At 36.9% G+C, this 13757-nt stretch overlaps 1 protein-coding gene across 6 annotated transcripts in view; it reads right to left on the reverse strand.

Moving 5' to 3' along the window:
- The window catches only part of tnr (tenascin R (restrictin, janusin)), a 138914-nt gene that overhangs the window by 30461 nt on the left and 94696 nt on the right, over positions 1–13757 (reverse strand). For 2 of the 6 annotated variants that reach the window (XM_004079342.5, XM_078935138.1), the window contains 9 exons: positions 11356–11506; positions 9308–9486; positions 9071–9161; positions 8517–8599; positions 7066–7168; positions 6238–6327; positions 3738–3871; positions 3453–3582; positions 988–1254 (listed from right to left, as the gene is read on the reverse strand). In XM_004079342.5, coding sequence (XP_004079390.1) covers positions 988–1254; positions 3453–3582; positions 3738–3871; positions 6238–6327; positions 7066–7168; positions 8517–8599; positions 9071–9161; positions 9308–9486; positions 11356–11506 — 1228 coding nt within the window. Of the gene's footprint in view, positions 1–987; positions 1255–3452; positions 3583–3737; positions 3872–6237; positions 6328–7065; positions 7169–8516; positions 8618–9070; positions 9162–9307; positions 9487–11355; positions 11507–13757 lie in introns of all 6 variants that reach the window. The other 4 variants (XM_011486828.4, XM_023965028.2, XM_078935139.1 and 1 more) reach the window with 3 other exon arrangements.

Genomic DNA, 13757 nt, shown 5'->3' on the forward strand with positions numbered 1-13757 from the left:
AAAAATACAGCCTCTCATTACAGTAGGTTAAAACACACCCTATCTTTATAAAGTAATGCACAGTTTGAAATGAATATTACCCAGGGGCAAACAAACGCTTGATGTCAAAACACTTTATTAAAAGTTTAAAGAAAAAAGTATATTTCAAATAAAACAAATTGGAGTGATGCAAAAATCAAGATAAACAGGGGTGTCCTGATTTGACTTTTCAGTGTCATCACTCAGAAGGATGTGCAAACCCGAGCAGAGTATATAAAGAATTTGTACTTTTGTTTTCAAGTCCTACAGATTGAAAAGAAACAAAAAGAAGATGAAGAATTATATTTAATAATGGAACATTAATCAAAATTTCTGGCAGAAGTTGGTCTTTTTCTTGTTAATTCTGCTCCTTTGTTTGCTCCTTTTGGCTCTTATTTTCCCATTAGACTTCACGTCAGCAATGAATCTGAACAAAATCATTTTTTTTATAGGTTTGTTTTTGCTTTGTGATTTTCCAAGATCACACAAAAACAAGGGAGCATAGCGGCAGACATTTTAGGGTCTTACTTACTGCTGATGTTCAGGTTAAAATGTTGACCGCCTGCTGATTTATTTTGCTTTTTATTATGGAAATATCACAGTTGAAGAAGTGCCAATTGCACCTCTCATATTCCATTCTGTTTGATTCTTTTTTTACATTTAATTTACCAGCAGTGTCTCAATTTCCTTCCAACTGTTTCCCTGCCATAAACTACCTTCTATTTTTTTAATCAAATAATTCAAAGTCATGCAATACTCTGCCCACAAACCTTAACCTGCTGATATTTAGTAACCAACAAATAGTAGAAAAAGTTTTTATGGAGTGCTAAAAATGCAAAGTTTCACACTTCCAAAAAGTAACATCTTTTATCAATTTCTTTATTGCAATTCCAATATTACTATTTTGCAGTAGTGCTGTTTTATATTCATCCCATTTTTGCTACTTCCATGCACTATCAAGCAACTCACCTGTAACAAGAGACGCTGTAATTGGTTCAGAGGTAGAATCACCCTGAATTGTGATTAGACTGATGGTGTAATGAGTGGATGGCAGCAGACCCTGGACTAGTGACCTGGTCTTGGAGCCATCCAGCGTCACCTTAGAGGTGTCAGTCCCGTCAGCAGAACTGTAGCTCAAAATGAAGAGGTCAGCAGGTGGTGCTGGGGCGCTCCATGCCACTGACACTGAGTCTGAAGTCACCTCTGATAAGTAGAGGTGGGTTACCGGCCTGATTCCTGGAGGAACGGGTTCAGAGGTCATCAAAGCACCTCAAGGACAAGTAAAACTCTTGGTATGGATGAGAAGTAGTGATAAAAACAATGATTGTCCCTGTCATGGATATGACAGATAAATCACTTGATGATGGATGGAATCAGTCCAGGAGGATGAAACAGAATGCTCATAATTAACTTAAGAAAATGAGTCTTGATTAAGCAAATGGAATGTGATGGGACTATTCAGAAAAAAGGAAAAAGATTGTCACCGATGCTGTTTTAAAGAAGTAAACGCGATGTATGAAGAACAGATGGAATACCAGTGAAAAAGTGGAGATGACAAGATATTAGCTGAGTAGCTAATATTTAGATGTCAGCATGAAGGCTCTATATGAACTCTTTAATGAATCATCCATGATAATTGGATAAAAATATGTTTTAAGTCTTCATTTCCATTTTGCATTGAATTTTTTCATCTAAATTTACTTGATTAAACTATCAAATTTTAAGTGCTGCTAGTGTGCATGAGTGCTACGCAGTCATGACATCCGTGTGCTTGTGCATCCTACAGCCAAAGATGGCTCAAGAAAAGAAAAAATGAGTGATTTTTGTTTAATTGGAGAAGGAATGACTGTTCTCACTTTTTTTTCTTAATATGATGACCATGTTGGTGGTCTGGATAAAAGTGCCATCTTTGCTCAGGATGGCAGTAAGCCATTTGCAGAGTTAATGGTTCAGAGGCCAATGGGATGGAACAGCAATGCCTACACAGAAGCAATGTACGTTATTAAAACATAACAGTTCCACTCTGTAAGTCTTAATGAGTATTTTTGTTGCAGTGACAGGCAGAAGCTGTTTTTGTGAGAGGAAACTTTGTCATGTGGTGCACTGTCACACTCTAACTAAAAAATATATGTATATAACAATACTGTGTCCAATTTTCTTGCCTTGGAGGAGTTTCAGAACACTGTATTAGAAAATTAGAGCACTGCATTTAACAGGCTTTGCTCAGCAAAAAGGGTCTAATGAAACTGTTTTATAAAGGACCACTGTCATAGTTGGGTGCAGTAGAAGATGATTCAAACTGCATGAAGGGGAATAAAAACATAACATAAAGCTAAACTGCAGGAATAGAAAACAAAAAAGGAGAACATTTAAAAAAATGATGCAAGACAGAAAAAGACATTATAAGCCTGACAAGAATGGCCTTGGGAATTAGGAGACAAACCATAGAATTTCCTCTGACTGCTAACATTTGTGGTGACTGGTGTTATGTGTGCAAAGATCTCTCTCTGCAGGGTAAAGTGAAAATGTCAAAGGAACAGAGATGAATATGATGGCAACACGTCCCAATATGGTCACAGTAAGAAAAAGATAAAGTGAATGACAAATCTGGTATCTGGTTAGCCACTGCACATCGTTCAGACACCATCTTTTTCTCAAACTGAACTCCACATAAAGCTTGGGTATGAGAAGAAAATTGAGCCTACAAAGCTGGATAGATTGACAAGTGATCTGAGAAATGGATGGATAAAAAAAGAACCAGAAAATAACTAGTGTGTGACTGTAAAGAAGTAAGATGTAACAAAATGAGACATGAGAGGAACGAGAAAATTGCAGAATGTTGAATATGGCAACTAAGAAAATGGGATGAGGACCAACACTCAGGGACACAGAATTAGATGTAGATGCAAAAGATAGACATTTGCTGTTGAAATATAATAGTCAATATGCAAAGTCTTTAAAGGTCATCAAGCTTTTTTGAACTTAACTCAAATGCTGCCACTCTTTAACTGATTGAACGTAGTAAATAAAAAGCTAAAAAGCTAAAAAATGTATGGCAACCGGGCACTGAATGTTTGAGTTTTCATATCCAACTCAAACCTTTGAATGTTTAGGCTACTCCACTTTCTCAGTTTTTAGGTACTGAAAGCAGAAAATGCTAAATTTTCTTCATTTTAGTAGTGTGTTCAGCATTCAACTTGTGTATTTACCTATTTTTGGCATCTTTTCTATCTTTCTGCAGTAGCAGGACAATCGTTTATTCCTCTATCCATGCAAATACACCTAGGAATCCTGACCTCTTTCTGATGACTAAGCAGCTTGAAGTGACACTGTTTAAAAAAAAAATTGGCAGCACAAAAACACAAAAGGACTGCATTTCTAAGAGAGGATCACTTTCCCTTCTTACTAAAGCGAAATCGGATTGCTTTGTCTACCTGTGAAGGCGTCTATAGTAGCTGCATTGCTCTGCTGTCTTCCTCTCCTTGCTGCTACAGTAATGGTGTACTCAGTTCCAGGCTCCAGGTCTATCAGAGTGGTGGTGGTTACATCTTTGGGTACTGTCAGCTGGGTCAGGAGGAATCAGAAAAACAAGGGATTTTCCTCTCTCAGTCCTTTTTTTTTTTTTTTTTTTTTTTTTTTTTTACAAAGGCAATTTATATTTGATAGATATTTAAGACAAGAAATAGTCTAAATAGGCTATACTCTGTTGGAAATATTACCTCTGAAGTGACGCCAGAGGAAGAAGTGTAAGTGATCTTGTAGAGGTCAATTGGACCCTGGACTGCGCCCCACACCAGAGTGATGGTCTTGTCAGTAGAAGCTGTCACTGTTAGATCCATTGGTTCATCCAAACCTTTAGCATAAAAATAATAATAAATACATTTTAAAAATGTCCTCAATATATACACCGGTGATTTGAAACACTTTCATCATTCTTGATAAATTGATGTAATATCTGGAAGGTCTATGCAGCAATATATTAGTATTAGATGGACTGTCTGAGGCAAAATTATGCAGTATTAATATCTTCAATGCATTTTTTTCAAACTGCTACACAATTATGCTCTTAGGAGAGAAGCAATAACACAGAAACAAAATTGTACATGAGAGGATCTTCTGGCTCCAAAACTCCTGTATATTAACATCTTCTATTATCAGATATTGTTTTGATTTGTATTTGTTTACATTTGCTATCATCATCATGTTTGCTTTAATTCCTAATAAAATAAATTGAAAAAAACGCGACTATCACAGAAAACTTCAACAAAGATTTGAATTGTGTTTTTTTTTTTTTAAACAGACCAGGTTTGCTATTTTAGAGAGCTGGTTTAAAGACCTTCAGGGCAGTTTCTACACACACACAGAACTTGTTAAAAATACAAATGGATCCTAATTGTAACTTTGATTTGGTTAAACAATAAATACAACAATTCTGCTCCTTCACACCAAGAGAGATACCAAAGGACAAAAATCAGCTCTGGACTCTGTGGTTTTAAATGGGACTAAATGGACTTGAAAAGCTGCTCACAGAATCTCTCAAAGGTGGGATAAATGCAATTTTTTAAAACGATTTTTGTACCTTTGATAGTTTCTGCTCTTCCCCTTGGGAACCCGTGGCTATTATCTGAGTAATTACTAATTGTCACTCCCACTCTGACATGAAAAAATAACTTCCATTTTCGATGATCATCTTCAAAGTGCTGGAACTTCCCCGCGATCATCAGTATATTAATATTTTTTCCCCTTGTTTGCCTGAAATATCAGTGACTGAAGCTCAGTCTGAAGCTTAGTAGAATCAGAATAAACAGAAGAAGTAAAAATACTCTCTAAATGACTCATCTTTTCTGGCTCAAAACAATCCAGCCACAGCAGTAGAAATTCATTTATAAGTTCATTTTAAAGTGATACGATAGATATAATTCAATAACATGAGGATGTTTTTTCAGATCTCTAAAGAGTTATTTAATGTAGGTGAATAGGATTTTTCAGATGTAAAGGGTGCAGAACTTTAACACAACTACAACAGAGATAAGATTAACACAAGATGATGGTAGAAATTAGCACCACACACTGAAAAACAAGGTTATTTTAGGCAGAAAACAAAGCCTTTTTTTCCTTCTTTTAAGCTAAATAGCTTAACACAGGATAAAAATTCCAACAGTCTATCAAATCCTGAAGTAAAAAGAGGGCTATTAACTAAATGCCATGCATAATTACAGCTTTAAAACGTTGTAATGAGAACTTTGACCCAATCTGATAACATTCAATAGCCGCACACCTCCATTAAACGGCACAAATGTTGCCAATGTCTAATTTAGTTAATTTTCTAAAACATTTTTTTAATGGCTGAAGCAGAAGCAGTGGCCCACAGCACTGTCTAAAAAAGGAAATGTAAAATCATAAATGGACCACGGCAGTCTGTCCAGTCTGCACTCATCCTCTCTCCTGATGAAAGTTAACGTTTGAGGCTCCAATGGAAATAGTATTTTCATTGGAGTTTAATTTTTCTGATGACAGAGACCATATATAAAGAAAATCAAGTTTAAAATTGCATTTCTAAGTATTTTTTTATTCAAGTGATCATAAATCAGGAGCAGACAAAAAAAATGTAGTTTAAAAAAGAGCTTATTTGTTATGTAGATAATACACAAGGCAAGACACAAACTTCCTGGTCCACTCCATTCTGATGCATCTACTTGTAGATAAATAGATCCATGTCTGTCTTTTTTGTCCTCGTCTGAGCTAGCATCTGACTCAAAACTGTACGATTGTATAGGTCCAATATTGGTCGCCATATTTGATGCACCGATAATCTTAGGCCGATGGTGTGAAGGGCTGTAAACTAGCGGTAGAGAGAGCTCTTAGCATAAGGGAGGGGAAAGGGGTAGGGTTACTCCGCACTAACAGTCTTGTATACAAATCAGAGACAAATTTCTAATGAACTACTGGTGCTCTGCAAAAACTAGAAAATTATGCGAACTAAAAATGGCATAATCATTAAAAGAGGTCTGTAAATGCTTTTAAAATAGATGAAAAGATGATCAGAGTGAGTCTCTAAGACTCTTCTCTAATCATCAACATGATAGAATCAGTAGGTAATAAAGATGGTTGGCAAACACAGTTTTCATCACATTTTAAACTACCCTGAATTCATCTTTAAATTTATGCAAGAGGCAATTGTTGGCTTTCACAGTAGAGCATGCATTCAAATTCACTTACCGGTCCTGGCATTCATTGTTGCTGGTGTACTCTGGTTGCTGCCTTTCATGGCAGAAATGCCAATTCCATACTCTGTGCCTGGCAGCAGATCTGATGTGCAAAGACAGAAAAAGAACTGAAGATTTAACAGGCAGCATTTCAGAGCTTTACACCATCCTCATCACACAAAAGTACGTCAAATCAGCTGAGTTGGAGGAGAAGAGCCTATTTAGCTCTTGTGGGGAGCACAATTTACATGAAAAACTCTCTTTTTATCCATCTGCATAATGGATCAGCTTCAAATCAAACTGAGTACTTTTGATTTTCTTGACCTGCTGAAAAGGAAATAAAAAAATAAAAGAGCAATGAAAAATGAGAGAGTGGATGACAGATTATTAGTAGGGAGGGTGAAGAAAAGGAAAAATGAGAGTGATGGAGGAAGAACGAGCACATCGATTGCCGTGGACAAACTGAATAACACCAGGACCTTCTACCTCTATTCTCATGCAGGCCATGCCCTTTACAGCACTATGGCCTTTCAGAAAAAACATCCAGGCTGACCCGCCGTCCTGACAGCCTTTCAATATGCCCACAGGACGACCAAAATTTCCCACAGATACGATCAGTAGCCCGTCAGCTAAATGTTAGTTCTCGACATAATCCCGCTGTGTAAAACACAAACACTTCCAAGCTTCCTTACAAATGAATGCAGTCTGATAAAAATCAAAGGCACCAGGACAAACACACAGAGAATACGACCTCTGCAGATGTTCATGGTAAATAATTTATGAAAGATCCACTACACAGCAAGTTAAAAAAGGAAAAACACACATCTCTTTTCTCACTCACCCGTGAGAGTAGTTTTTGTTGTTGCACCCTCATTGCGAGGTACGATGACTTTATCATACTGGTCTCCGGCTAAAGTGCTGTAGACCACCTGGTAGGCATCCACCTGCATTTAAACGCAGTTATTTGAACAGTCACAGCAGAAAGTTGAAGAAAACATTTGAAAGAACCACTGTGAAAGAAGATATCTGCTGTCCAAGTTTATCCTATAAAGCTTTGTCAGGCTTAGCACATAGAATTGTTATTGCAATGGATCTGGTGCACTGAGCAACGGGACAAAAACAAAACAAAAAACTAGATTTCATTGTTAAAAGGATGATTAAAAATATAGTTTTGCTGCCAAAAAATGACATAAAAATATAGAAAAAATTCATTTTCAGCAACTTTTAATATTTAGGCACTCAAATTTTGAGGAGTTTCTAAAAAATGCTATGATGTTTAAAATTAAATGTCCCCAGTCTGACCTTATATCGCAAGATAATTCAGTCTGGTGTCTGGCTTTAATACAGAGTAGGATAATACAAAAACATGATGTGATAAAACTGAAGTGACTGAGAGGGAACTGAATATTAAACTCTGAACTATAAATTGCAGATTTATGGAATAATGCCTTATATTGGCTGAAAACTCTTTGATATTCAGGTCTCTGTCAACTCTCTCCATTGCAGAATCGTGAGGATGAATGAATCCACAGTGCTGACAGTCATCTTGACTGGGAAACTCTGGGAATGTTACGGTTACTATGTTGAAACATAGTATGATTTCAGTTTTCTGGCAAACAAACCTAAACCACTTATTCATCAATTGCATCTAACTACTGGTAAATTAAAGAAATGAATAGAAAATGCAGAATGTAGAAGTTATTACCCAAGCATTGGAGGTTTGTAGTTTAAGATTTGCAAACTTAAATCCACCAATGGAAGCAAAGTAACAGCACAATGATTAATAAAGTAGAATTTAAATTTACTCAAATAAATGAATACCTTTTAACTTTTGACTTTCTTCCAACTAAAGTTTATTTCCTTTAAATAAATAAATCATCATCATCTTTTTTACTAAATCTGTTATCTCTTTTGTTTGCATATTCTCTTTTCATAGTGGTGGTAATTGAAGTTTAACTAAATGACCAGTTACAAATTCTTGGTATAAAAAGGGGAAAAGGGAACATTAATATCACAAAAATGTATGATTAATTTCAAAATGTATGTATGCATGCATGTATGCATGCATGCATGCATGTATGCATTTATTTCTTTATTTCTAAGCATGTATCTCTAGATTTAAATAAACCAGATTAAGTTCTAATGCAGCAGAAGAAGCTGGTTATTCTCTTATAAGAAAAACAGGAAGTCAAGACCTGAATAAAAAATGACTTAGTTATGATTTACAAAGGCCAAAAATAAATAACAAGAAGGAAATAACATTATTTTTTTATTAATTTTTTCATCTTTTACCTCGGCCTCACTGTTATCCCACTCAAGCTCAAGGGTGGTGGAGGTCTTCGATACGAGCCGTAAGTTCTTTGGGGCATCGATCTCTGAGAAGAACGATAAAGCTAATAATGTTGGGGACACAGAGACCGATTCTCAGCAAATGTGAACAAGCAAAAATGCACAGTTTTTTTAACCAATCAAATACAAACAATATTAAAAAGCATTATTTTTGATTTTCAAATTAAATAGCCCCATGCAACATTACTATTTTCCCATGCAGATTTATTTTTTCATTTAAAACTGAAACATAAAAATAATGTAATTAGTAGTTTTAATTCTAGATAAAAAGGAAAGATATTAATAAATGAAAAAAATATTGCCTCATTAAAAAAATACTGTCCTCTAAATAAATTTGAACACAGTAACAGTGACCTTGAACAGCTGTTCGCAAAGCGATCCAGTGCAGATAAACACTGCAGCATGCATACGGCCATATGTCATTGCTGTTTTATTCCCTGAGGCAGGCATTAGATCACACAGCAGTATCACCACATCTGCTTGTTGTCAGACCTCACCAGTTGTAAATTGGGTGGAAATAGATCCACTCTCGTTTCCTTTCCTTACTCCGCTCACAGACACCTCATATCGTGAGCCGGGACGGAGAACCTGTGGAACGCAAGACAGAGGTACTTCAGATTTTTTTTTTCTACCTCCAAATAATCAAATTTGCAGTTTTGATAATATCATAGCCAAACTGTTTTGTGAAATAATGATATACTTTTTTCCAAACACACTGAATATAATGGTCACACCTGTAGAGAGTACTGTCTCAGGGTGGGTTGGAGACGGAATGTGGTTCGTGGCCCTTCTCCTCCCAAAAGACCATAACGCAACACAATCTGATCTATCTTTGCCTTTGGTGGCGTCCACTCCACAAATGCAACGGTATCTGACACATCCCGCACAATCAGCTGGGTAGGACCATCAATCACTGCAAAACAAAGGAAGAACAGTCATCTTGTTGTCATTTACACAAACCTGTTTACATTTAACCCTGCATGACATTGCTATTTTAAATAATCAATTAGGGTTTTACATATTTTTTGAGGAAAACTGGTATATAGCACTCAACGGCATATTTGTCATATTATTCATATTCATATTATTTAAACTATATAATGTCCTTTACCTAGTCTTTTTATGGGGCAATTTCACCACACTCCTCTATACATCCAAGGATAATGGGATTATCTTGTCCCAAATTGTGGCATTATGCATTTCAGCAAAGTATCTCCACAAGTGTTATTGGTCCTGAGGTCTTAAAGGTTTTCCGCTTTGCAAACATAATCCTTGCTGACATTTTCTTCTTCGATCAAACTGAGTCAGTGTTGTGTTAGTGGAAGCGATTACTGCTAAATTAGGTGTGAAATAATAAAGCATGCTGAAGGAACACAACACTGCATGCCACAAAGTTCACTGCACACATTTTTAGGTGCAAGCAAAACACTGTACTTTAATGACAAAATTATTCACTACTGTTGGCTACAGGTCAGACCCATGGGCCATCCCTACAACCTGAGTTATTTAGCACTGGCACTCCTATATTTCTTTGCAGTTACTGAGCCTTTGAGATCTAAATAAGACTCAGGTTTGACATATTGCAGCACCGTCCTGATCCTTGTTGTATTAGAAATTGGCCCCTTGGGTCCCGTCCTAGAAAACATCCTCAGGAAGACAGTTGCCAAGAACCAGCTCCCATATCAGCTGTGTACTCCCTCCGGTTTTTCTCCCCAATACCCAATACCCCCTCCGATTTCACCAAGGAAGGATAAATCTTTATTATAAATAATGAATTTTCTTCGAATTCACTTCTTTATCCAATAAGGTGTCATGTGGTGAGCCATTGTAAAAAATTTATAAGAATGTGCCATGAATTATTAATTTATACTTAATTACAGCCGGCAAAAAGGAGGACAAATTTGACAGGAAATTGATGGTGTTTTGACTGCTGATGTTACAGTCGGAATTGTTATGAACAAAATTTGAATTGGATCTATTACAGCTGTCAAGGCAGGTGTCAGCTGGATGAGGAGTGGGCCGATACCTGCGTGAGGCTTTTCCCGGGAAAGGCGGTAGACCAACTTCTGCCTAATTTATGAAGTTTATAGTGTTTGACATATTTTGGCCACAGGGCTTTATTTTTGACTGACGACCACACAGCTACTTAACAGTTAATATTTAATAATAATTGTTCTCACTAAATAAATAACACTGCAGCACTGTTACTTTTTATCAAAGTTAACATTTCTGCCTCTAGAAATTTTCAGTGTACTCATACAGCAGAGAGGACAATGAGGATCTGAGAGTGGACTTAAAAAATGACATTTCAAAACCAAAGTGTCGGCTTAATGAGAGGGGGGGGTGGTAACAATACTGATTCATATTTAAAAAACTCAATTAATTTATGTAATTGATAAGCACTTTACATTGGCATCACCGTAACTCCTAATGCAATCAATGTGAATCAGCTGATAAACAAAAGTGGCTTTTACACCTATACGGGTATAAAGTATTGCATACCGATGTAAAGCCGCTTTTCTCCGGGACAGAATACGCTGATATACGTTGATCGCGTTAAGGGTTAAAAAGTCACATTACATTGTTTTTATTAAAGGTGCTACAATTCTGAAATCTTGCAGAATTTCCGTTTCCATCTAATGATGTCTGGGTGCCATCTTGTCTGCAGGAAGGTCCTCCTCCCAAAACGAGCATTAAGAGGTTTCCGCCCTCTACAGTCATCTTTGGTTAGACAGTTATGCCAGGCTCTAGATTGTTCATTGTCATTTTAAACTATACTTACATGTTGTGAAAGTAGCAGTAACAGGCTGACTTCGACCCTGGTCTCTGAGCGCCACCAGGTTAACTGTGTATTCTTCTCCAGGTCTCAAGCCAGTTTGTACAAATGAATTGATAGTGCTAGGCAACTGTGCAGTCATCCCTCCATCATTATCCTTTAAAAAAAAAGCAAAAAAAAGAGAGAAACAAGTCATTAAACTAAATATCTCATTTTCTAAACATTGTTTGACAGATCATATTGAACATTTAACCAAATTTTTATGCTATGAAGTTTTTTCTGGATTACAAACTACATAATTTTTTGTCAGATTCCCCATATACATTTGGATGGTTTAGCACATGAAATTCCCAAACCATAAAGCCTTGCAAAAATTGAGTATGTAAAAGTGATATTTCCCAGATCGTGTTTTGCAGAGGGAACACTCTGTTTTTTATCCAAAAGCCTGTCGTTCACCTATGCAGAGCCCCCAGCTGTATCCAGCTGTTCTCAGTGAGTCAGAGCCAAAAATGAGTCTCCTGCTGTCAGATGTTAAACCTACTGCTGTCCTGACGATCAAGCAAACCTGCACAATCAAAAGTGTTATAAAGCAGCACATGTATCAGCTTTTTCCTGGATATTGCTATTATTATTTCTTTTTAATATAGAAAATGTGTTTGTAAAGTATGTAAATAGAGAGCTCTCAGCAACGGGGAGTGGAATGGGGCTCGTGCTGCTCTGTGCCAGCAGTCCTGTCCACAACTCAGACGTACATTTCTTAAGAACTCCCATTGCTCTGCAGTTTTTTGACATGGAGAAAAAGCAGCATAATCATACTAAAAAGACTACTGGGAACACCTCTGAAATAGATCAAAAGATGGTTGGAGTGGGACTTTAACCTTATCCCTGGAGGCTTTTCTGACATTTGTGACTCACAACAGGCACAAACAATCCAAATCTGTTTTCTTGGCTTTATCTCCCAAACTCCTTTGGGAAAAATCCTCCTTTTAACAATTGTCATAATAATTGTATTAATCATTTTAATAATAATTTTTAATAATTTAATATGACTGTCATTTTTTATGTCCCTTTTTGATGTTATATTATATAGATTATTTCTGAATGTCGTTTTTACTGCCACAGAAAAATGAAATTTCCCCATTGTGGGATTAATAAAGTCATCTATCTAAACCTTTGACGTCAGCCGTCCCCGTCAACCACTAATTCCCAATCCAATTCATCTAAAACTCCCAAAAGGAGCCACAGCATTCTTAGCTTTTTTTTTGTTTTTGTTTTCGAGGGTCACTGTCTGTCTCCAAATCAAAACTTTATGCTCTCACCATTGTGTTCTACACTTTTCCTTTCAGTTTTGCTGACACTCTTTCGAAACACATCACACCAACCACTTTACCCGCCTGGTCTGACCTGCCTGCACACATCTCTTCTCTCCTATAGATGTTTGGCTCAAACTTAAAATTCTTCACCTTCTTTACCTTAGCTCCCTGTTACCTGTCATTCCACTCTGGTTCTTCTCATTCATACATATGTACTCTGTCTTGCTGCAGCTAACCTTCATTTCTCTCCTTTCCAGAGAAAAACTTGGACCTGCAGAAAATTTCCTCCGCCTGCTTAATGCTTTCAGCACAGCCATCTGCAGGCATCATGGTGGATGGAGATTCATGTCTAACATTACGACTGTCTCACAGCTCTTATACATGTAATGCATCGTTCCCATAGTTCTCTCAAACTCCCGACTGCCTCACATAAAAACACAGCTTCTTCCTTGCACCACAGCAGATAGCCCTTCATCTTTTTCTTTCAGCAGTGGTGCAATTCCCTTGCAGGTTTAGAGCCATTGTTATTCCTGGCTATGATCGATCCAGATTAAAAGGTTATTATTTTATGTTTGATTGATCTTAAATTTAACATTGGATGTCCTTGCTGATCCAAATCCCTCCAACTGTCAAGAACTGATTGAAGACACAGGGTGATGACCCTTGTCGTTTTATTAATTAGATGATGGAGCATTTCCATAAAAACTAAAACCGTATTAGCTTTCTCGTTTGTATAAATTAATTAGATGCAATGGACTCTAGTTGTTTGGAATAATGTTTAAATAAGATCCCCTCCTCCTTTCTCTCTGGTTTCTTTTGTGGAGAATTTTGTGTATTTGCCACAGGCTTTCATGCTTCCTTTCATTATGAGATTGTCTAAATTCCCACTACTGGATTAACTCAAGAGAAGGTGGGGCTGCCAAGTCTTAATATGATTTCCCTTGAGCATGGAGAGTGGGAGAACGTGTGATTGACAAGAGCACATGAACACTGAAAGGACGGAGGGTCGTTAGAGAGGAAAGGGTTAACTATCACAGACAAGAGGTGGAGGATGGAAACTATAATAAGAAGATAAGGAGAAATGGATGGGGGTCT

This window comes from Oryzias latipes, chromosome 17 (assembly GCF_053564925.1).
Source record: "Oryzias latipes strain Hd-rR chromosome 17, Olatipes_Hd-rR_3.1".
Taxonomy (NCBI): domain Eukaryota; kingdom Metazoa; phylum Chordata; class Actinopteri; order Beloniformes; family Adrianichthyidae; genus Oryzias; species Oryzias latipes.